Below are 24,952 nucleotides of genomic sequence, written 5' to 3' on the forward strand. Positions count from 1 at the left end.
TTCCTCCCCACAGCCCCCCACGCCCCCAAACCCAAATGCTGTTACCAAACCCAACGTTTATTGAGAACCAAGACACCAGCTGGCACAGAGGCTCATTTCAGTTCATCAAACATCAGCTGAGGATGGGACGGGCGGCCAGCCCTGAAGTCCCCCCAGGGAGGAACCAGCCCTGGGCGAGGGGCTGTCAGACCTCCAGGGCCTGGCTGGGGTCTCCGGCCGGAATGTGTGAAGGGCGAGTGGGAGAGACGGCAGTGCCCAGCGCGGTGTGGGTGGGAGCAGCACGTGAGCGGCAGCTGCTGAGCTGGGGGGGAGGGGTCCACTCTCAGGGGTTGACAGGGGGCAGGGAGCCCAGCTCAGGCAGCAGCTCGGGGTGGGGCTCCAGGCGGGCCAGGCGGCTCTGCTCTAGGGCAATGGCCTCGGCCGAGTGCTTGCACTTCTCCGAGCCACACTGGCAGGTGAAATATTTGCTTTTGATGTCCCAGAAGCGGTCGCCATAGTCAAACCTGTCAGAGGAGCACAGGTGGCTTGTGAGACCCAGACCTGACTGCCCAGGCCAGGCCAGAGCCTCCGTGGACCCGGCTCCGGAGGGCCCTGCCCCTCTCCCAACAGGCCGACCCTCGCGTGTTCTGTGGACCCGAGCACCAGCCTGCCTGGAACTGTCTGCATGCAGGAGCCTGAGCCCCACCCACACTTACTGTGAGCTCGGGCCTATTTAGCACGCCCTCCAGGGACACTGCTGCACACCCGCTGAGCTCAGCTCCCGTGCATGCGTGCAACTGGGAGTTCTCTTCAGCGCTGAGTCCCACGCCCGCGCCTCCCGCCCCTGGCCGAACCCAGCCTCACCCCAGCTCCTCCCCGGTGCGGATGTCCCGGGAACTGAAGAAGGCGATGCGTGGAAACCGCAGGTCTTGGTGCAGCATGAAGACCCGGACAGGGATGATGTTGGGGTCACATAGGTGGTTGATGAACCGGCTGATGTTGCCATAGTAACGGGCATCGATGCAGTACACCTCTCCATCCTGAGGGGAGGGTGGCACTCTTCAGTGCCAGGCCCATGGCCCCCCCAGTCCCCCTGCCCCAGGTTTCCATGTGCGGCCTGGGAGTAGGGGAGTAGGGGACAGCGGGGCCTCCTGCCCACCTTGTTGTCCAAGTCGAAGAGATAAGAATCATCCTCTCGGACGTCAGCCTCGGCATCGGAGATCAGCTCCCCGACGTACCTGCCAGGCAGGGCGAGGGCTTCTGAAGGCGGGCAGGGCAGAGCCGGCACAGCCGCGTCTCCGCACAACCCCACGGCCCGCTTCACTGTCAGACCCCCAGTCAGTGTCCGCGAACGTCACTGCTGCACAATGCTGGCCCTGCGTGGGGCCCGCGGCCTAGTGGGCCCAGAGGACAGGGACTTCATCTGGGAGGGAGGAGGTGGTGGTCCCCTCTGGGCAGGACCAGGAGGACAAACATGGGGACACTGGCATGTGAGGTCCCCACTGGAGAGTTGCAACAGGCAAGTGTGGTGGCTGGGGGAGGTGAAGGGATGGACCCAGGGCTCTGGGTTCGGGGGTGAGCTGGTGGCAGTTGGCTTGGGTGGGACAGTGTTCAGGTTTAGACACTGGGAGGTTTGTGGGCGTGGCGACGGCAGGCTGATGGACAGGCGTCAGGGCTGCTGGAAGGGATGAAGCCACAGGAGCGGAGGGGTTGGGGGGAGGAAGGTGGCACTTGGAGAATCTGCCCGGGAACCAAGGCCAAGGCACAGGGTGCAGGGTGGGTGCAAGGGGTGAGGGCAAAGGCAGGTGAGGCAGGATGAGCAATGAGCGACGGTGGGGAACTGGGGCCCAGGAAGAACGGCTGCTTGAGGAGCTGAGAGATGACATGACAGAAAGAAGGTCGTGGGTTCGATCCCTGGCCCTGGTCAGGGCGCATGCAGGAGGCAACCAACCAATGTGTCTCTCTCACATCAGTGTTTCTCTCTCTTTCTCCCCCACCCCCCCTCCCACACTAAAAACCAATGGAAAAATATTTTCGGATGAACAACAACCACACAAATGAAAGGCAGGGAGAGGGGATGTGAGGCTGGGAAGTGGGGGATGTGGGCAGTGGTGATGAGCAGCCCTGTGGTCTGGGCAGAGTGGGTGAAGGGATGGACCCAGGGCTCTGGGTTCGGGGGTGAGCCGGTGGCAGTTGGGGCGCTTGGCTGTGGGATGGGGGCAGAGCAGCTGGAGATGGGATACTGAGAAGTGGGGGGACCTGTCAGGGAGGAGGCAGAGAGGGCAGAAGAGGCAGCAGTGGCCCTGGGCCCACCCCTCACCCCTGCCCACTCACTCGCAGATGAAGGTTCCTTGGGGGATGGTGTGCAGGGCGCGGACCCCCCAGCCCATCTTGGCTGTTCGGTAGAGCTGCAGTCGAACCCTAGGGGTGGGAGAGAGAGTGATGCTGGGTGCATGGGAGACAGTGCGTGTGCGTGTGCGTGTGCGTGTGCGTGTGCGTGTGCGTGTGGCCTCACTTGATGCCGCTCTGCACCACCCGGTTCTTGCAGTTTCTCCAGCAGGAGCAGGCCTGGTTACACTCGAAGATCAGCGGGGGCTCGATCTTGTTAAATTCCTGGAGCAGCCGCCCGTCCTGGGGAGGGGGGAGGCGGTGGTTTCTGTGTGGTCCCACCTCAGCTGCCCAGGTCCCGAGACCCCACCGAAAAATCCTCCCCTGGCCTCAACCCAGTCAGTGGACACCACATATGCTCCGAGGTCAGAGGACTGGACTCAAAACCCTCCCTTGATCTGTAGGTGTCGGGCCAGGCCCATCTGTCCTAGCAGCATCCCAGGAATTCCAGGTCTGCCCTGCCCTCTCTGCCAGCCGCGCCAGGGCAGGAGGTGAGAGAAAGGCGAGGGTGCGTACCTTGTCATACCAGCAGCGAATGCTGAGCTGGCCGCACAGGCAGTTGGAGCTGGAGCAGTCGTCCACACAGGTGCAGTGCTGGGGGGAGGCAGGGTGAGCTGGGCCCGGAATCAGCCCTGCCTCAGCTCCCAGTGCGCCTGCCCCCACTGCTGCCCCTTCTCTAGGGCCCATGTTTTAGAATCAAGATGCTGCTGGAGTTTGTCCCAGGGCCACCCTGAGCCTGACGGCCCTGCGTGTGTCCGGGCGAGGGGACGCTTCTCCAGGGGACCGAGCCCAGGGCTGCCTCCGCCCTCACCTGCAGGTGGGTGATGTTGCGGTCAATGTTCATGGTGGAAGTCTCGCAGTTCTCCGAGATGTACTTGTAATCCTCGGGGCACGGCTCCCCGTCCACACCGTTGACGCAGGGAATGGGCACGTTCTCATAGCCCCGAGCCACGTCCCTGGCAAAGGGAGATGAGGTGAGGGCTCCCTGGGTGCAAGGGGAGGGCTGGGCCGTTCCTGGGGCAGGCGTGGGCTGGGGGAGGGAGGGAGGTGCTCTGGGTATTCGCCCGGGAATGGGGAGTGAAGTTGCCAGATAAAATACAGGGCATCCAGTTAAATTCAGATTTTAGATAAACAAGAAATAATTGTTTGGTATAGGTACATCCCAAATGCTGCATGGGACACTTTTACATTAAAAAAAAGTTATCAACTGTTTATCTGATATTCAAATTTAACTAGCTATCCTCTATTTTTATTTCTTATATTTGGTAGTTTTAGGAGGGAGGCCCGAAGGTGGCTCTTGGGAGTCTAAGGGCCCTGGGGAGGGCTAGGGCGCAGGGGGCTGGGGAGGACTAGGGCGCAGGGGGCTGGGGCGCAGGGTGCTGGGGAGGGCTAGGGCGCAGGGTGCTGGGGAGGGCCAGGGCGCAGGGTGCTGGGGAGGGCTAGGGCGCAGGGGGCTGGGGCGCAGGGTGCTGGGGAGGGCTAGGGCGCAGGGTGCTGGGGAGGGCTAGGGCGCAGGGTGCTGGGGAGGGCGAGGGCGCAGGGGGCTGGGGAGGGCGAGGGCGCAGGGGGCTGGGGAGGGCTGGGGCGCAGGGGGCTGGGGAGGGCGGGGGCGCAGGGGGCTGGGGAGGGCTAGGGCGCAGGGGGCTGGGGAGGGCGAGGGCGCAGGGGGCTGGGGAGGACGAGGGCGCAGGGGGCTGGGGAGGGCGAGGGCGCAGGGTGCTGGGGAGGGCCAGGGCGCAGGGGGGGGGGGAGGGCGAGGGCGCAGGGGGCTGGGGAGGACTAGGGAGGGCGCAGGGGGCTGGGGAGGGCGAGGGCGAGGGCGCGGGGGGGGGGGTGGGGGGGGAGGGCGAGGGCGCGGGGGGGGGGGGGGAGGGCGAGGGCGCGGGGGGGGGGGGGGAGGGCGGGGCCGCTCTGGGAGGAGGCCGCACTCACCGGCAGATGATCTTCTCAGTGCGGATGGCCCGGTTGCCCACGCCGAGCCGCAGCTTGCGGTTGAGCTGGAGCGCAAACCACACGTCCGAGCGCTCGGGAGTCAGGTCCCACGCAGTGTCCCCCTCCTTGTTGCGCAGCTCGGGGTTCGCTCCACGCGACAGGAACAGCCTGGGAGGGAGAGGAAGCCGTGGGGTTGGGGCTTCCGGAGGTGACGGCGGGGCTCTGGGGGTGCGGCAGGCGGGGCTCACAGCACACAGTCGTGGTAGCTCTCCCGGGCTGCGATGTGCAGGGGCGTGTCCCCGTGGTAGTTGACGGCGTGCAGGTCGCAGCGGGCGTTCAGGAGGACCTCGGCGATGGCGGCACTGCCGGTGAAGGAGGCCCAGTGCAGGCAGATGTTCTCCTCCTGGGGGCGCGGGGGCCGGGCGGTGAGCCTGCGCCCCTCCTCCGCTTTGGTCAGGGTCTGGGCCAGGCCAACCCCCACCCACCAAACTCAGGCTCACGTTGTCTGTGAGGGTGACGTCGGCGCCGCGCGTGAGCAGCATGCGGATCACCTCGATGTGCTTGTGCTCCGCGGCCCAGATGATGGGCGTCCACCCCCCACTGTCCTGTGGGCGGGAGGGAGAGGGGAGGAGGCTGCGGGCAGGCCCCGCCGGCTCGGTTCGGATCTGTTCACCAAAGCGGCACGTGGCCAGAGCACGCGCCCTGGAGCCAGAAGAGTGAGCCCGCTCGCGCCGAGGTGCCCAGTGCCCTGCGCCGGCTTCCTCTGGCACCAACCACAGTGTCTGTGGCTCTGGCCGCAGAGCACCTCTGCCCTTTTTCTCTTTTTGTTAATCCTCCGCAGAGGATATTTTCCCATTGATTTTCAGAGAGAGGGGAAGGGAGAGGGAGAGACAGAGAAAGAAACATCGATGTGAGAGACACACATCGATTGGCTGCCCCGTCCCCGCCCCTTCCCATCCCCCAACCCCCCACTGCATGCGCCCCGACCAGGGCTAGTGATCCAGCCTGCAACTGAGGCATGTGCCCTTGACCAGAATCAAACACCGGACCCTTCAGTCTGCAGGCCGACGCTCTAACCACTGAGCAACCAGCCAGAGCAGTATTTTTTTTCTTTTTTAAAAATTTGTATTTCCTAGGTCTGCCTACGCAGAAGTCCTAGACGCAGGAAGCAGCAGTGACAGCCGCCCCGTGGTACAGACTGTAGTGTGTGAATGCCCGAAAGGCCAGGGTGCTCTCAGAGGCTGCTGGGCCACGCCAGAGGCCACAGGAGCCAACTCCAGGGGCTCCTCCTGACCAAGGATGCACTGAGAAGATGAGAGTGAAACACGCCTACCATGCGAAAAACTAAGAGTTCACCAAGAACTGCACTGAGCCCTAGGCGGTGTGGCTCAGTGGATGGAGCGTCGGCCTGCGGACTGAAAGGTCCCGGGTTCGATTCCGGTCAGGGCACATGCCCAGGCTGCGGGCTCGATCCCCAGTGTGGGGCGTGCAGGAGGCAGCTGATCAATGATTCTCGCTCATCATTGATGTTTCTCTCTCTCTCTCTCCCTCTCCCTTCCTCTCTGATTAAAAAATAATACAAAAGAATTTTAAAATAAATGGCACCGACACCTCAGCTTTAAGGCAGCTACTCAGTACCCAAAGGGATAAAGAGAAGAAGCAAGAAAGAGAAATGCAAATGAGGGAGAAAGGTGAGGACAGCTGCAGCCACATGGCTTGTAGGGAGGGGTCAGAGGTCAGCCGAGGTGGAAAGGGGGCACGGCCTAGGGCTGAGCCAGGGACCCCGGGGGCTGGGGCGGCCGGGCCTCTAACCTGGGCATTGACGTCCACCTGTCCTGTGCTGAGCAGCAGGCTGACCATCTCCAAGTTCCCGATTTTGGCTGCGTGGTGGAGGCAGGTGGAGCCGTCCTCCTCCTGGGGGAGACGGCAGGTGAGTCCTCGGGCGGCCCCTCTAACCGGCCCCCGGCCCGGCCCAGCAGCGCACCTTGCTGTAGACACACCCGCCGCGCTGCACCATGTAGCGGGCCGCCTCCAGGTGGTTGTTCACCACGGCCTCCATCAGCGGCGTCCGCTGCTGCTTGTCCACGGCGTTGATGTTGGCTCCAGCCTGCAAGGAGGGGCATGTGGCTGGCACAGGGCGGGCAGGGCGGGCAGGGGTCCGAGGCCTGCGGGGGCGGCCGTGCTGACCTGCAGCAGCACGTGGCAGATCTCCACGGAGCCCTTCTGGGCGGCCGCGTGCAGGGGTGTGCGCTTGCTCTGCTGGTCGCTCTGGAAGTTGGGGTCCAGGTTGTCCACTGCGGGGAGAGCCCGCCGTACGGGAGAAGGAGGGACACGTGGTGAGCGAGCGAGGGGCGGCGCCTGCTCCAGGAAGGCTTCTAGGGCACATGTCAGAGTAGGGAGCCAGGGCACCAGCTCAGCCCGAGTCAAAGCGGCCCTTCCCCGGTGCTGCTGTGTGCCGGGCCGCAGGCACCTCGGCGAGGACGGAGGCTGCCCCGCGCCCCCGGCCAGCCTGCTGCTGGGTAGCGCTGGGCGCAATCGAGCTCGGCTCACTTGTGCGAACGAATGAGCACATACTCACACAGCATCAGGACGACCTTCTGCAGCTCCCCCTGCTTCACAGACAGGTACAGCTGCCGGGGGTGGAAGCGGAGTTTCTTGCGCCTGCCAAGGGGAGTTCTCAGACTCCAGCAGCAGCCTCACCACCAGAGACCGGCCCTCCAGCCCCACCCCAGCCTCCGTGCGGACAGCAGCCCACTCACCGCTCGGACTCCTGGACGACCAGGGCCTTTTCCAGGGCCTCCCGGCCTGGCCCAGGTGGCAGCCCCACGGCCGAGAGGCAGCCCCCGCTGGGCAGGGTCAGGGAGGGCCCCGAGCTGTCGATGGTGTCAGCCACGGGGTCGCAGGGTGTACGCCGCGGCTCGCCCTGCCCGCGCATCCGGGCGCTGTGGGAGAAGGGGCTAATGTCTTAGGGGCGCCGGAGAGCGACAGGGAAGAGACGGGGGGCGGGGGAGGCCAGTACCTGGGCTGGGAGGTATCCGCTCTCCCAGGGGCATCCTGGGCCAGGGGTGGGGGCGCAGGGGCTGCAGTGCCAGCTGGTGGGGTCACTCCGTCCCCCCGGGGGATGGTCACCTCCTGGGCCTCGGACGCATCCTCCCCACAGTGGGGACAGAAGACCATGCCGTTCATCTGGGACACACAGGCCTTGTGGAAGCGATGGGCCACACGGAAGTCGGGGTGGCACTCCAGGAAGGTGCCCTGGGGCAGGGAAACAGCGGGTGAGGCCAGGGTATCCCCCAGGGGTGCGCTGCCTACCCGCCCCACGCCCACTCACCACTGTACAGAAGTAGCCGCAGCCCGGACAGCAGTGGTGCTTGACCATGCGGGCCCGGTGCGCCTCACAGAGCACCATCAGGGCCACACGGCTCGAGGGCCTCATGGTCTCCCGCTTGAGGATGGCGGCGTTGCAGCCCGACAGCTGTGGCAGGGAGGGTGGGCAAGAAGAGGTGAGGCTGGGCCTGGCCCCGCCCGCGGCGCTCCTCTGCCCTTGGCCCACCTCTCCGCCTCGGCCCACCTCTCCGTCCACGCTCTCCGTGGCCATGCACTTGTGCCCCGCTCTTTCGCTGATGCGGTCGATCTTGGGCGCCTCCATGCGGCAGCTGCACAGGGGCAGCTCCTCCAGCCCGCGCTCCGTCTCCAGGGAAGAAGTATCGTTGGACACCCCTTGGACAGAGGAGAAAGGGAGCTGAGGGAGGCCCTGCCCCTCACCCACCGGGACCCCTGGCGGGGCCGTTCGCCCCCCACCCTGCCTGCCTTTCCCTCCATGCTCCAGAACCCCCAAAGCCTGGCCATGAACACCCTGGCTCCAGTGGGGTCCCCCTCCTCCCCTTTCCCTCCAGTCCTGACGGTGCCCCCTAGTGGCTCCCTATCCCAGCAATTGGCAATTAATTACCAGCGTGGTTGGGGGAGAGGGTCCCCTCGCTGGGCAGCTCCAGGGACCCCAGAGGGACCTCCATGTACTCACTGGGGCCTGAGGAGCCCACACCATTCACTCCTGACACAGAGACAGAGAGAGTGAGAGTGCGAGCTCACAGGCGCCTGATGTGTGGGTACATGCGTGAGCGTGTGCTCGTGCACGCTCTCTGGGGCTGGGAGGGGGCTGAAGGAGGGCACCCCAAAGCAGAGGAGCCTCCTCACCTCGTGGCTCCTTGGCCCGTGGAGGCTCCCGCTTCCGCCGTTTCCGGGACGGCTTCACCCAGGGGCTGTCCTTCCGCCATTTCTTTTTGGCTTTTCTCCGGCCGCTGGAACCGCTCTGGGGAGGAGGGAGCGTTAGCGAGCGGCCCAGACCCTCTGGAACCCTCTGGAACCCTCTGGAACCCTCTGGAACCTCGGGCCATCCCGCCTCCCGCTCTCACCCACCTTGTCAGACTGATTGCCAGACTCCTCATCCTCCTCTTCCTCCTCCTCCTCCTCCTCTTCTTCCTCCTCCTCTTCCTCCTCCTCCTCACTCAGTTGTTCAGCCAGTGCTTCAACCTCAGACTGGACCAGGGCAAAGTGGGGCTGAGGAAACAGTGGCCCTTGGGCCACAGCTCTCCCGTGGGGGGACGTGGGAGGCGGAGCAGGTCACACCCAACCGCCGGGACGCCCACCCCTGACGGCTCTCTCCTGGGGCGGGGCTGGCGGGGAAGGAGTTAAAGAGCCGGGTAAAGGGAAAGGATGGAGAATATCACACAGCAACAAGAAGGAAGGTGCGATGTTAGATGCAACAACACGTGTGAATCTTGGCAAGACAACATTACGTGAAACAAAAACAACAACAAATTAAAAATGGCGGGGGAGTAGGTGGATGCAGCACGGACATGCTCCCAGGAATAAGCTGGAATTGCAACTGAAATACGGAAAGAATTCCTGAATAATCAACGGCAGACTCACAGGAGAGAACCCTGATAGCCAAGGACCAAAGGTGGAGACGCAGAGAGACTGGTAGGAGGGGTGGAGGAGCAAAAGGGCTGGCCGGGCCCCCACAGACGGCAACGGAAGTCCCGGAGAGAGAGCTCAGCTGTGACGGGTGCCACTGAGAACTCTAGGGTCTAATCCTGAAGCTGGGCTCCCAGGCAGAGAGCACCAAACTGGGAGGGTACCCACATAACATCTATCTGTGAAAAGCAGTGGGGTGCTGTTGGCCAGGGAGTGACAGCTGAAAGTTCAGGCACCCTCTTAAAGGGCCAATGCACAAAAATTCCCTGTGGAACATCGAGTAGCTGAATGGATAAAAAAACATGACCCATACATTTGCTGTCTACAAGAGACCCACCTCAGAATAAGGGACTCACACAGACTGAAAGTGAATGGATGGAAAAATATATTTCAGGAAAATGGAAATGAAAAGAAAGCTGGGGTAGCAATACTTATATCGGACAAAATAGACCTCAAAGTGAAGGCCATAACAAGAGATAAGGAAGGCCACTTCATAATACTAAAGGGATCAATACAACAAGAGGATATAACCCTGATGAACATATATGCACCCAATGCAGGAGCACCCACATACATAAAAAAACTCCTGGAAGATATCAAGGGAGAGATCGACGACAATACAATCATAGTAGGGGACTTTAATACACCACTGACATCACTGGATAAATCCTCTAGACAAAAAAATTGGCAAAGAAACAGCAATCCTAAATGACTCACTAGATCAGATGGACTTAACTGACATCTTCAGAACATTTCACCCCAAAGCCATGGAATATACATTCTTCTCAAGTGCACATGGGACATTTTCAAAAATAGACCACATATTGGGTCACAAACAAAGTCTCCCCAAATTCAAGAAGATTGAAATAATAAAAAGCGTCTTCGCAGACGAACTCTCCAAAAATTCATCTGGAATAAAAAAAGACCCCGAATAGCTGCAGCGATCCTGAGAAAGAACAAAGTAGGTGGGATCTCAATACCAGATATCAAACTGTATTACAAAGCCACTGTTCTCAAAACTGCCTGGTACTGGCACAAGAACAGACATATAGACCAGTGGAATAGAATAGAGAGCCCAGAAATCGGCCCGAACCAATATGCTCAATTAATATTTGACAAAGGAGGCAAGAACATACAATGGAGTCAAGATAGTCTCTTCAATAAATGGTGTTGGGAAAATTGGACAGATATATGCAAAAAAATGAAACTAGACCACCAACTTACACCATTCACAAAAATAAACTCAAAATGGATAAAGGACCTAAATGTGAGACGGGAAACCATAAAAATACTAGAAGAAGCCAAAGGCAACAAAATCTCAGACATATGCCGAAGCAATTTCTTCACCGATACAGCTCCTAGGGCATTGGAAACTAAAGAGAAAATAAACAAATGGGACTACATCAACATAAAAAGCTTCTGCACAGCAAAAGAAACCATCAACAAAACAACAAGAAAGCCCACTGCATGGGAAAATGTATTTGCCAATGTTATCACCGATAAGGGTTTAATCTCCAACATTTATAGGGAACTCATACAACTTAACAAAAGGAAGATAAACAATCCAATCAAAAAATGGGCAAAGGACCTAAATAGACACTTTTCAAAAGAGGACATTCAGAAAGCCAAGAGACATATGAAAACATGCTCAAAGTCACTAATCACCCGAGAGATGCAAATCAAAACAACAATGAGGTACCATCTCACACCTGTCAGAATGGCTATCATCAACAAATCAACAAACCACAAGTGCTGGCGAGGATGTGGAGAAAAGGAACACTCGTGCACTGTTGGTGGGAATGCAGACTGGTGCAGCCACTATGGAAGACAGTATGGAATTTCCTCAAAAAACTACAAATGGAACTCCCATTTGACCCCGTGATCCCACTTCTAGGAATATATCCCAAGAAACCAGAAACACCAATCAGAAAGGATATATGCATCCCTATGTTCATAGCAGCACAATTCACCATAGTTAAGATATGGAAACAGCCTAAGTGCCCATCTGTAGATGAATAGATTAGAAAACTGTGGCACATCTACACAATGGAATACTATGCTGCTGTAAAAAAGGAATTCTTACCATTTGCAACAGCATGGATGGAACTGGAGAGCATTATGCTGAGTGAAATAAGCCAGTCAATGAAGGAAAAATACCACATGATCTCACTCATTTATGGATAATAAAGACCATTATAAACTTATGAACAAAAATAGATACAGAGGCAGAGCAACCTCGAACAGACTGTCAAACTTCAGCGGGAAGGGTTGGGGGGCAGGGGAGGGGGGGTTAGAGATCAACCAAAGGACTTGTATGCATGCATATAAGCATAACCAATGGACATAAGACACTGGGGGGTAGGGGAGGCCAGGGGATTGTCAAGGGCTGGGGGGGGGGGGGGGAGAAGGAGACATATGTAATACTCTTTTTTAAAAAAAATATATTTTATTGATTTTATACAGAGAGAAAGGGAGAGGGATAGAGAGTTAGAAACATCGATGAGAGAGAAACATCGATCAGCTGCCTCCTGCACTCCCCCTACTGTGGATGTGCCCGCAACCAAGGTACATGCCCTTGGCCGGAATCGAACCTGGGACCCTTGAGTCCGCAGGCAGACACTCTATCCACTGAGCCAAACCGGTTAGGGCTGTAATACTCTTTATAATACTTTAAGCAATAAAACAATTAAAAAAATTCCCTGTGGAGCCACCCATCTTGTGATCTGGCAGAGGGAGGGTGAAGTGGACTGGAGCTGTGAGAGCAGAACCCAGGATTGGGGACTTCGGGGAAAGAGCTCAGAAGGCAGACACCCCAAGTTTCCTGGGCTGAGTCATTCCCTCACACAGCTGAGGACATCTTTCCACACATAGTCACCTGCCTTGCCTGGGGGGAAGACAGTCGACACACCCTATTGAAAAACACCTTGCCCTAAAGCCACTTAAGTCAGTGAAAATGACAATTAACCTCCAGGCAGAAGCAACTGCCCCACCCTGTTGAAAAAACTCTTGCCACACCTGAGCACAATTTCCTGGGGCCATTCAAGTCCGAATCCTATTAGTCTGTAGACCAGTGGTTCTCAACCTTGGCTGCACATTAGAATCACCTGGGAATCTTAAAATCCGGATTTCTGGGCTTCATCCTCTGGAAATTCTGTTTCTTTGTGACTAATGTTGTGGCCTCACCCCATAACAAAGAAACAAAATTTCCGGAGGATGAGGCCCAGAAATCAGGATTTTAAAAAGATTCCCAGGTGATTCTAATGTGCAGCCAAGGTTGAGAACCACTGCTCTGGAGGCTTTGAGTCTTTGCCTGATCCAATTAGTCAGAAACAGCCTTTAACACTGTCCTGCATTAGAGATTGAGAGGTGTAGAGGATCTACCTAATACATAATCACAAACAGACAACCAAAATGAGACAAAAAAACAACCCCCAAATGAAAGAACTAGCGAATTCCCCAGAAGTAGAGATAAGAAATTTATCTGAGCCCTGACCGGTTTGGCTCAGTAGATAGAGGCAGCTGATCGATGTTTCTCTCTCATTGATGTTTCTAACTTTCTATCCCTCTCCCTTCCTCTCTGTAAAAAAAATCAATAAAATATATTTTAAAAAAGAAAGACTTTATCTGAAAGAGTTTAGAGTAATGATGGTAAAAATGCTCAACAATATGAAAAAAAATAGTAACTATGAAAAAAGAACAGTCTGAGATAAAGACTGACATAACACAAATAAAGACCACATTAGAAGGAATACATAGCAGATTAGGGGAAGCTGAGGATCGAATCAGCGAATTAGAAGACAGTTGAAAATATCACTTAATTAGAGAACCAAAAAGAAAAAAACAATGAATAAAAACAGGAGGACAGCTTAAGGGAGCTGTGGGACAATGTGAAAGGTAACAATATTAGAATAGCAGGTGTGCCAGAAGAGGCAGAAAGGGAGAAAGAAACAGAGAAGGTGTTTGAAGAAATAATGGTAGAAAACTTCCATAACCTGGTAAAGGAAAAAGTCACACAAGTTCAGGAGGCACAGAGAACCCCAAACAAGAAGAACCCAAACAGACCCATGCGCAGACACATCATAATTAAAATGCCAAAAAGTAAGGACAAAGAGAGAATCTTAAAGGCAGCAAAAGAAAAGAAAACTGTTACCTACAAAGGAGTTCCCATAAGGCTGACACCTGATTTCTCATCAGAAACTCTACAGGCCAGAAGGGAATGGCATGAAGTACTCAAGGTAATGGAAAGCAAGGATCTGAAACCAAGATTACTATATCCAGCACGGCTATCATTCAAAATAGACGGTCAAATACAAGAGCTTCCCAGACAAAAAAAGGCTAAAGGCGATCATCCCCACCAAGCCAGCATTACAAGAAATGCTAAAGGGATTGCTGAGAAGAAGAAACAGAGAGAGAAACCTAGCCATACAGAATTAAAATGGCAATAAATAAGTACCTCTCAATAATAACCCTAAATATAAATGGATTAAATGCTCCAATCAAAAGGTGTAGAGTAGCTGAATGGATACAAAAACATGACCCAACTATATGCTGTCTACAAGAGACCCACCTCAAATCAAAAGACACACACAGGATGAGAGTGAAGGGATGGAAAAAAATTTCCATGCAAATGGAAAAGAAAAAAAAGCTGGAGTAGCAATACTCATATCTGACAAAATAGACATCAAAATGAAGGCCATCACAAGAGACAACAAAAGTCACTACATAATACTAAAGGGATCGATTCAACAAGAGGATATAACCCTGGTAAACATATATGCACCAAAATAGGAGCACCTAAATATATAAAAAAACTTCTAGAGGACTTTAACAGAGAGATCGACAACAATACAGTCATAGTTGGGGACTTTAACACCCCAATAACTTCCCTGGACAGTTCTTCCAGACAAAGACTTAACAAGGAAACAGAGATTTTTTTTTTTTTTTTAGTATATTTTATTGATTTTTTACAGAGAGGAAGGGAGAGGGATAGAGAGTTAGAAACATCGATCAGCTGCCTCCTGCACACCTCCCACTGGGGATGTGCCCGCAACCAAGGTACATGCCCTTGACCGGAATTGAACCTGGGACCCTTTAGTCCGCAGGCTGACGCTCTATCCATTGAGCCAAGCCGGCCAGGGCTGGAAACAGAGATTCTAAAGGACACACTGGATCAGATGGATTTAATTGACATTTATAGAACATTTCACCCCAAAGCTGCAGAATATACATTCTTCTCAAGTGCAGATGGGTCATTTCCAGAGACCACATATTAGGACACAAAACAAGTCTCTACAAGTTCAACAAGATTGAAATCATATCATGCACCTTCTCAGATCACACTGGAATGAAATTAGAAATCAACTACAGTAAAAACACCCCAAAATATTCAAATACATGGAGGCTAAATAGCATGTTATTAAACAATGACTGGGCTACTAATGAGATCAAGAAAGAAAGAAAAAACTTCCTGGAAACAAATGAAAATGAACACACAACAACCCAAAATCTCTGGGACACAGCAAAAGCAGTCCTGAGAGGGAAGTTCATAGCATTACAGGCCTACCTCAAAAAACAAGAAAAATCAGCAATCAGCTATTTAACCCTACAACGTAAAGAACTTGAAAGAGAACAAGAAAAGCCCAGAGTAAGTAGGAGGAAGGAAATAATAAAGATTAGAGCAGAAATAAATGACATAGAGACTAAAAAAAGAAAACACACAAAAAAATCAATAAGACCAAGAGCTGGTTCTTTGAAAGGATAAAGGCTGATAAACCATTAGCCAGACTCATCAAGAAACAAAGAGAGAGGACTCAAATAAATAAAATCAGAAACGAAAGTGAAGAAGTAACCATGGACACTAGAGATATACAAAGGATTGTAAGAAAATACGATGAACAACTCAACTATATGCTAACAAGCTGGACAATGTTGTTGAAATAGACAAATTCCTACAAAAATACAATCTCCCAAAACTGAATCAGGAAGAATAAAAAAAAACTGAATAGGCCAATAACAACCGATGAAATAGGAGCAGTAATCAAAAAAACTCCCACCAAACAAAAGCCCAGGTCCAGATGGCTTCACAGGGAAGTATTTCCAAACATTCCAAGAACTATACTCCTCAAACCAGTTCAGAAAATCCAAGAGGAAGGAACACTTCTATCCCTCTGGCATCCCGGGAGCCCCCGGGGGTAGTCTGACTGATGGCGTAGGCCTACTTTCCAAGCCCACTTCCCGCGGGGAGTGGGCCTAAGCTGCAGTGGGACATCCTTAGCGCTGCCACTGCCCCTGCACAGCCCTCAGCCCGGCTTATGGCTGGGCGGAGCTCCCCCTGTGGGAGCTTATTGACCACCAGGGGCAGCTCCTGTGATGAGCGTCTGCCCCCTGGTGGTCAGCGCGCATCATAGTGACAGGTTGTTCAGCCTTTAGGGTCAATTTGCATATTACCCTTTTATTATATAGGAATTTTTTTCAACACCCATTTTTGATAAAAACTCTCAGCAAAGTTGAAGTAGAGGGAGCATATCTCAACATGATAAAGGCCATATATGACAAACTTATAGCCAACATCATACTCAATAGGCAAAGACTAAAACCATTTCCCTAAGAACAGGAACAAGACAGGGATGCCCACTCTCACCACTCCTGTTCGACATAGTACTGCAAGTACAAGCAACAGTGATCAGACAAGAAGAAGAAATAAAAGGCATCCAAACTGGAAAAGAAGTAAAATTGTCATTATTCGCAGATGACATATAGTGTACACAGAAAACCCCAAAGACTCCATCAAAAAACTACTAGAGTTGCCCTAACCAGTTTGGCTCAGTGGATGGAGCATCGGCCTGTGGACCGAAGGGCCCCCGGTTCAATTCTGGTCAGGGGCATGTACGTTGGTTGCGGGCACATCCCCAGTGGGGAGTGTGCAGGAGGCAGCTGATCAATGTTTCTCTCTCTTCGATGTTTCTAGCTCTCTCCCTCTCCCTTCCTCTCTGTAAAAAAAAATCACTAAAATATATTAAAAAACAAACAACTACTAGAGTTAATAAATGAATTCAGTAATGTAGCAGGATACAAAATTAACACCCAGAAATCTATGACTTTTTTATACATCAATAATGAACTCAGAAAGAGAAACTAAAATTTAAAAATCCCATTAATCATTGCATCAAAAAAAATTACGATACCTAGGAATAAACTTAACTAAGGAGGTAAAAGACCTGTACTCGAAAAACTACAGGACGTTGAAAAAAGAGATAGAGGAAGACATAAAAAATGGAAGAATATATCGTGTTCATGGATTGGTAGAATCAACATCATTAAAATGTCCATACTACCCAAAGTAATCTATAGATTCAATGCAATTCCCTTCAAGATACCAACAGAATATTTCACAGACCTAGAAACAAACTCTTCAAAAATTCATTTGGAATAAAAACAAAGACCCTGAATAGCTGCAGCAATCCTGAGAAAGAAGAACAAAGTTGGAGAGATCACAATACCAGATAACAAGCTATATTACAAAGTCATTGTTCTCAAAACTGCCTGGCATTGGCACAAGAACAGACATATAGACCAGTGGAACAGAACAGAGAACCCAGATATCAACCCAAGCCATTATGCTCAATTAATATTTGACAAAGGAGGCAAAAACATACAATGGAATCAAGACAGTCTCTTCAATAAATGGTTCTGGGAAAATTAGACAGATACATGCAAAAAAATGAAACTAGACCCCCAGCTTACACCATACACAAAAATAAACTCAAAATGGATAAAGGACTTAAACATAAGATGAGAAGCCATAAAAATATTAGAAGAATCCATAGGCAGCAAAATAACAGACATATGTCGTAGCAACATCTTTACCAATTTAGCTCCTAGGTCAGTGGTCGGCAAACTCATTAGTCAACAGAGTCAAATATCAATAGTACAATGAATGAAATTTCTTTTGAGAGCCAAATTTTTTAAACTTAAACTATATAGGTAGGTACATTGCTATTAACTTATTTAGGGTACTCCTAAGGCTTAGGAAGAGCCACACTCAAGGGGCCAAAGAGCCACATGTGGCTCGCGAGCCGCAGTTTGCCGACCACAGTCCCAGGGCAATGGGAACTAAGGAGAAAATAAACAAATGGGACTACCTCAAAATGAAAAGCTTCTGCACAGCAAAGGAAACCATCAACAAAACAACAAGAAAGCCCACTTCCACTTCCTCTAAATATCAATGGAAAAAATATCCTCAGGTGAGGATTAACAAAAACACAAGGACAACCTACTGAATGAAAAAAGATACAGTGGGGCCTTGACTTACGAGTTTAATTCGTTCCGTGACCGAGCTCGTAACTCAAATTACTCGTATGTCAAATCATTAAAGTGAATGAGTGAGACACGTGATGCTGGGCTGATGTGGTGGCATTCACTGTGACGTTCGCTGCGCCACCTAGTGGTGGGGTATCTGAAGCTGGCTCGTAACCCGAATTTTAGCTCGCAACTCAAAGCAAAAAATGGTCGTATCTCGAAAAACTTGTTAGTCGGGGCACTCGTAAGTCAAGGCCCTACTGTATTTGCCAATGATACATCTGATAAGGGGTCAATATCCAAAATTTATAAAAAAGATAACTGAAATTCAAAAAAAACAAAATAAAAAAAGCCCCAAACAATCCAATTAAAAAATGGGAAAAGGACCTGGATAGACACCTATCCAAAGAGGACACACAGATGGCCAAGAGATATGAAAAATGTTCAGCATCAATAATCAGCAGGGAAATGCAAATTAAAACCACAGTGAGATATGACCTCACACTTGTTAGAATGGCTACCATGAATAAATCAACAAGTGCTGGTGAGGATGTGGGGAAAGGGAACCTTTGAGGACTGTTTTTGGGAATGCAAATTGGTGAAGCCACTGTGGAAAACAGTATGAAGTTTCCTCAAAAATTAATAATAGAACTACCATTTGACCCAGCAATTCCACTTCCGGGAATGAAACCCAAAACACTAATTCCAATACACATATGCACCCCTGTGTTCACTGGAACATTATTTAGAACTAGAGGCCCGGTGCACAGTTTTGTGCATGTGTAGGGTCTGGCCGGCCTGCACCATCAGGCTGGGCTGGCTGGGGGGCGGGGACGCGGGAGTTTGGCAGGCCAGCCCCGCCCCCGGTCAAACTCCAGTAGAACTCTCGGTGGAGGGGACAATTTGCATATTACCCTTTTATTATTATTTTATTTTTATTTTTTTAAAATATATTTTATTGATTTTTTACAGAGAGGAAGGGAGAGGGATAGAGAGTTAGAAACATCGATGAGAGAGAAACATCGATTCAGCTGCCTCCTGCACGCCTCCTACTGGGGATGTGCCCGCAACTCAGGTACATGCCCATGACCGGAATCGAACCTGGGACCCTTGAGTCCGCAGGCCGATGCTCTATCCACTGAGCCAAACCGGTCAGGGCCCCTTTTATTAGTTAGAGAATAGGCAAGATATGGAAGCAACCTAAGTGTCCACCAAAAGACAAGGGGAAAGGAGACGTGGTACATACACACAATGAACTATCACTCAGCTGTAAAGTGTGAAATCTTCCCATGGATGGACCTAGAGGGTATTACGCTGAGGAAAATAAGTTGGAGAAAGACAAATGCCATGATTTCACTTATATGTGATTTCACCAAAAACAAAATAAATGAAGCAGAAACAAACTCAAAGATTCAGAGAACATTTTGATGGTTGCCAGATGAGAGGGGTATTGGGGGTGCGGGGGGAGGCTGGGGGAAAAGGGGAAGGCATTAAGAAGTACAAGTTGCACCCTAATCGGTTTGGCTCAGTGGATAAAGCGTCGGCCTGTGGACTGAAGTGTCCTAGGTTCGATTCCGGTCAAGGGCATGTACCTGGGTTGCAGGCTCCTTCCCGGCCTGGGCCCTGCAGGAGGCAACTAATCAATGTGTTTCTCTTACATCAATAGTTCTCTCTGTCTCTCCCTCTCTCTTCCACTCTCTCTAAAAATCAATGGAAAAATATCCTCAGGTGAGGATTAAAAAAAGAGAAAAAGAAGTACAAATTACCAGTTATAAAAAGTCATGAGGATGTAAAATACAGCACAGGGAATATAGTCAATAATATTGTACGAACTAGGTATGGTGTGAGATGTGTACTAGATTTACTGGGGTGATCACTTTGTAAGGTATATAAATGTTTAATCACTATGTTGCATACCCAAAACCAATATATTGTATGTCTATTGTTATTGAAAAATAAAATTAGCTTAAAAAATCAGTTGTGTTGCAACAGCAAAGGTGGACCTAAAGGGTATTATCCTAAGTGAAATAAGTCAGAGAAATACCACAGGATTTCACTGGTACATGGAATCTAAAGAACAACATAAAAACAGAAACAGCCCTAACCAGTTTGGCTCAGCGGATAGCGCGTTGGCCTGCGGACTGAAGGGCCCCAGGTTTGATTCCGGTCAAGGACATGTACCTGGGTTGCGGGCACATCCCCAGTAGGGGGCGTGTAAGAGGCAGCTGAATCGATGTTTCTCTCTCATCGATGTTTCTAACTCTGTATCTCTCTCCCTCACCCTTCCTCTCTGTAAAAAATCAATAAAACATATTTAAAAAAAAACAAACCAGAAACAGACTCAGATACAGAATACTGATGGTTGCCAGAGGGGAGGTGTGGGGGTGGGGGTGGGGGGTGAGGGACTGGGTGAAAAAGCTGAAGAGATTGAGAAATGCAGATCTGTAGTTACAAAACAGTCATGAGGTGGGGGGAGAGTGTGCCCAGTGTGCCCAGTGGTTAGAGTGCCCGACCACCAAAGGGTCTTGGGTTCAATCCCTGGCCCTAGTTGGGCACATGAGGGAAGCAACCAATCAATGTGTCTCCCTCACATGGATGTTTTTCTCTCTCTCCCTCCCTCTCACTTTCTCTAAAAATCAACAAAAAAAATATCCTTGGGTGAGGATTAACAACAATAACAAAAAGTCACAAGGATGTAAAGTATGGGACAACACTGGGAATCTGGTCAATAAGATTGTAATGACTGAGTGCGGTGCCGGCGGGAACTGGCAGTATCAGGGAGGAACTCTTACAAAGTATATGACTGTCTAACCCTATTAATATTGAGCCCTGACCAGTGTGACTCAGGTGGCTGGGTGTTGGGGTGTGCAGGAGAAAGCCCATTGACATTTTGCTCTCGTATTGATGTTTCTCTCTCTCATTCCCTTTCCCGTCCTCTCTAAAATTCAATAAAAACAAACAAAAACCCTAAATAATGTTGAATGTAAAAAAATTAATTAATTAAAAAAAGAAAAAAAGTCAGCTATATACTGACGGTTACATGGGGCTTCCTCTTGTATTCTTTCTTTCTTTGTTATTATTATTTTTTAATCCTCACCTGAGGATATTTTTCCATTGATTTTCAGAGAGAGTGGAAAAGAGGGAAAGACAGAGAAATATCGATGTGAGAGAAACAGTGATTGGTTGCCTCTTGCATGTGCCCTGACCATGGCCTGGGGCAGTGGTCAGCAAACCGCGGCTCGCGAGCTACATGCGACTCTTTGGACCCTTGAGTGTGGCTCTTCCACAAAATACCGACTTCTGCGCATGGGCCACGAAGTTTCAATTGCACTGTACGTGCACGCCCGCACGTGGTATTTTGTAGAAGAGCCACACTCAAGGGGCCAAAGAGCCGCATGTGGCTCGCGAACTTCGGTTTGCCGACCACGGACCTGGGGGGACCTACATGCCCTTGACTGGAATCGAACCCGGGACCCTTCAGTCCAAAGCTCTATCCACTGAGTCAAACTGGTGAGGGCCACTCTTGGATTCTTTTATGTATACAATTGGTTCTTGAACAACATGGGTATTAGGGGGTGCAGAAAAAAAATCTATGTATAACTTTGATTTCCCCCCAAAATTAACTAATAGCCTACTGCTGAACAGAAGTCTTACCAGTAACATAAACAACTGGTTAACACATATTTTGTATGTTATATGTAATACATTCTGTATTCTTACGATCAAGTCTGCTGGAAAAAATAAGTCATAAGGAAAATACGTTTATGGTATTTGTTGGGGAAAAACTCTGTGTATAAGAGGACCCTCGAAGGTCAAACCTGTGTTGTTCGAGAACCACCTGTCTTTGAAAGTTTCCATGATAAAACATTAAGTAAAAAGCGAAACAGTAAGACTAAGCATGACAGCACACAGGCAAAGGTACGAGATAAAACCAAACCAAGAGCAGTGGCATGAACACCCAAACTCACAACAAATAAACCGTCACATGGACAGGGGTCACTGTGGAGGGTCAGGGAGGGGAGGAGGTGCAGCACACAGGGCAGTAAGTTATAGGGAGCATGGGGCAATGAATTAGTGGGTGCTAAACGGGAAAGAGTGAAAAGGGGGTGCAGTGAGCCCTGGACACGGCGGCCCTCACCTTGCTGTCCGAGTCCACACGCTCGTCCACAGAGTAGGAGTCATAGTAGAGGCTGAAGTCATCCCCCACCACCGTCTCCCACTCCTCCAGGGGCCCCGCATTCGCCTTCTCCAGGGTCATCTCTCCTGAGCCCCGGGCAGAACCCAAGTCCTCCAACTAGAAAAAGATGAGAGCAACTGAAGCTGCTGGCACCCCCACCAACCCATTTCCCGAGGCTGGGACGCAGCCCCTGTTTGGGGCTCCCCTGCGGCAGCCCCCGGAGGAGAGGCCTGTGCCCGCCTCTCCCTGCTCACCAGGCCGCCTCCAGAGTTCAGCTTCCTCCTTTTGGCCACATCTGGAAGGAGAGAAGACAGGAGGCAAGCTGGCATTCTAAACTCTCAGCAGGCCTCCTCAGGCTGCAGGTGGGCGGGTGGGACTGACCTGAGGCCACCTTCCCCAGGGGGTGCACGTCGTCACTCATGCGGAAATGCTGTACTTCGGGGGGCCGCTTCTCGGGGACTGGGGGCTGGGGACCGAGAGGGAGCACACTTAGGGGCAGGAGCGGCTATGGTCTGGCCTGGACTAGCCTGGAGCCCCAAATGGGGGTGGGGTGGTGAGCCACACCCTCAAAAATGCCATCCGCAGCTGCAGGAACCAGATGGGGCTCTCAGGAGAACGCCGTCTCCCAAGCACATCCCACACCCCACCCTCACTTGTTTCTGCGAGGGTGCGGCAGGCCCGGTTCCCACTTTACAGACGAGAAAACGAAGGTTAAGGCCTTGACCAAAGCTACTCTAACCGCACGCAGAACTGAATGCTACCAACAGCCTTAAAAACAGTCATAAACCTTGGGAGATGCTGGGGCCTGTCATTCCCGAGGCCCGTCTCCTCCCCAGTAGGGGCACAACCTTTAAACTGGAGAAGGGGCCGTTTCTGGGGAGCAGAGCTCCCTGGGGCTTGCTCTGAGCTAAAAAGATAGGGGGGTTGAAGTTTCTTTACATCATCATTGTCTTAAGAGTAATTAAGCCCTACCCGGTTTGGCTCAGTGGATAAGAGCATCAGCCTGCGGACTCAAGGGTCCCAGGTTCGATTCCTGTCAAGGGCGTGTACTTTGATTGTGGGCACATCCTCAGTAGGGGGTGTGCAGGAGGCAGCTGATCGATGTTTCCCTCTCATCGATGTTTCTAACTCTCTATCCCTCTCCCTTCCTCTCTGTAAAAAAATCAATAAACTATATTTTTTAAAAAAGAGTAATGAAGACATGAACTACATACATAAGTCTAACAGCTGTCTCTCCTACTCTGCCCAAGACTGTAATGTGCAGGGGACCTGTCTGTCCACGCATGAAGCCCAGCCCAGAATGTGACACCGAACAGCCCTGGGCACATGCACAGAGCTGTGGCGCGATTAGCAGCCCTGTCGCTAGAGGACGGGAAAGCCCACCAGAGGCTGAGCTCTGCACCCCACAGCCCTCCCCCGGGCCTCACCTGTCCATTGCCCGGCTTGGACATGGTTTTCCTGGCTCGGTGGACCTTGGGCTGCCCCTCTGGGCTGGTTGTAGCTGGAGGGGGTTCAGGCCCTGCCGCTGCCCCCTGGGCCCCAGGCATACTCAGCAGCCTCATCGCCAAACTCTGGACGGAGGGGGGTGACTTCCCCGCCCCCGTCATTGACATCTTGGCGCGGCTGGGACAGGCACCCCCTTTGCTGGGGGAAGAGGGGAATGACTTTGTGGCATGGCCTGGAAAACAGCAGGCAGGTAGCAAGGCGAGATCAGAGGAGGCAGAGTCAGAGGGCGCCCCACCTCTCCCCAGCCTCCACCGCCGCTCACCCAGCAGGACGCGCCCCCCTTGGAGGTCCCCATCGCCCTCAAGATTCTCAGGTTCATCCCCAATGAGTGGTGTGGCTCCTACAGGGGTGTCGGCGCCCTCGTCGCCAACAGTCACGGTGACAGAGGCTGGGGATGAGGGGCCAGCAGGCTCCAGGGAGTCGGGGTTGGCCTTGGGCAGGGTCTCCTCACTACGAGGGGTGTCCCCAAAAGAGCCGTGAACTGTAAGGGAAGAGAGAAAGTTCAGGGCTCCGCGCCAGGGAGCCTGCGCTTGGGGAGGTAATGGTCCAGCGGGGCCGTTTCTGCTTCACTCACCTCGCTCGACGGCTCCTCGGGGCTCCTTGTCCAGCACCAGAGCCCCCATCTCAGCGGGGCCCTCCCCCTGAGAGGCGACACCAGGGAGAGGAGGGCTGGTCAGCCCGGTAGGAAGTTGGGGGGCCCAAGACGCCTGGGCCCTGGGAAGAGAGAGCAGGCTCCGGGGCCTACCTCTCCCTCTGTGGGCGCCCCCCCTCCCGCGGCCCCGGCTGCTCGGAGGGGCCGCACGGCCCCGGCCCCGGGCCCGCATCAGCCCCCGGCCTCTCGGCAGCCCCCGCATCTCAGGGACCGAGAGGAGAGGAGGGGGAGGGGGCGGGGCCTCCGCGCACCGGCCCCGCCCCCTCCTCCCGGCGGCACGCGCCGCTCCCCCTTTGTCCCCCAGGCCGCGGGGACCCCGGGCACCAACCCCTCCAGCACCCGCTGCCCCCCAGCCCGGCGGACGGCCTCTCGCGCCCCTCGCGCGCGCTCCTGGGGCGCCGGGGCCAGCCGCCCACTCCGGGACGGCCAGAGGCTGCACGCGCGCCCCCGTGCCCACTCCCCCCACCTCCCACCCCCTGGTCCCCTCATCCGCCCCCGGTGCTGGCCCTCCGGATGGCTGTAAGTCCCGCCCGGGCCCCCCGGCCCCGTTGCACCCCCGGAGCATTGCACGGGCGCGCGCTTCCCCCGGGCGCGCGCGCGGGCATGCACCCGCCTCTCCCCCTCCCCTTCCGCACCTCGGCGGCCGCCGCTGCAGCTCCCGCCGCCGCCGCCATCGCCGCTGCGCTGGGGCCCAGCCGGCGCGGCCGCCCCGGGTCACGTGGGCCGGGAGGGCGGGCCGGGAAGGGCCTTAAAGGAGCCACCGCGCGCTTTCTGGCCATTTTCCCCCGGAGAGCGGCCTCGGCCATGGCTGCGGGCGGAGGCCTCTGGTTCCTGCTCTCGGCTCCGGGGCGCTGGCGCGGGGGAGCCACGCGGGCGCGCGGGCCCAGGTGTGGCCTCCCCCAGGTTTTGGGTCCCGGCGGAGTGTCAGCCTCCGGACCGGGGCTCCCCCACTTCTAGTGCTCCCCGGGCTGGGCTGCGAGAGCAGGTGGGCCTCCGCTTGGGCTTCGCTGAAGCACGAGGGGGCGAGGGCGCCTTCGCCTTTCGTT

General features: G+C 53.3%; 1 protein-coding gene across 5 annotated transcripts; it reads right to left on the minus strand.

Annotated features, from left to right (window-relative positions):
* Nucleotides 1-37: 37 nt before the first annotated feature.
* EHMT2 (euchromatic histone lysine methyltransferase 2) lies at nucleotides 38-24,599 on the minus strand (the record flags this gene model as incomplete). Of its 5 annotated transcripts, none has more annotated exons than XM_081093751.1 (28): nucleotides 38-503; nucleotides 844-1,019; nucleotides 1,139-1,217; nucleotides 2,314-2,400; nucleotides 2,495-2,610; nucleotides 2,884-2,961; nucleotides 3,179-3,323; nucleotides 4,300-4,467; nucleotides 4,548-4,702; nucleotides 4,800-4,904; nucleotides 6,112-6,213; nucleotides 6,284-6,406; nucleotides 6,487-6,593; nucleotides 6,878-6,960; nucleotides 7,059-7,241; nucleotides 7,319-7,554; nucleotides 7,631-7,774; nucleotides 7,871-8,019; nucleotides 8,249-8,350; nucleotides 8,494-8,608; nucleotides 8,716-8,835; nucleotides 21,710-21,865; nucleotides 22,003-22,043; nucleotides 22,130-22,214; nucleotides 23,176-23,392; nucleotides 23,517-23,735; nucleotides 23,829-23,895; nucleotides 24,542-24,599. In XM_081093751.1, the coding sequence occupies 25 exons, from the start codon at nucleotides 23,359-23,361 to the stop codon at nucleotides 323-325; spliced, it is 3,222 nt and encodes a 1,073-aa protein (XP_080949877.1). In that variant the 3' UTR covers nucleotides 38-322. The 5 variants fall into 5 exon arrangements, with proteins under 5 accessions (XP_080949877.1, XP_080949878.1, XP_080949876.1 ...); XM_081093752.1 differs by having other exon boundaries at nucleotides 23,176-23,426; nucleotides 24,542-24,592; XM_081093750.1 differs by lacking the exon at nucleotides 8,249-8,350 and having other exon boundaries at nucleotides 23,176-23,426; nucleotides 24,542-24,586.
* Between the last annotated feature and the right edge of the window lie 353 nt (nucleotides 24,600-24,952).

The sequence above is a fragment of the Myotis nattereri genome (genome assembly GCF_964212035.1).
Source record: "Myotis nattereri genome assembly, chromosome: 6".
In the NCBI taxonomy this organism is placed as follows: Eukaryota; Metazoa; Chordata; class Mammalia; order Chiroptera; family Vespertilionidae; genus Myotis; species Myotis nattereri.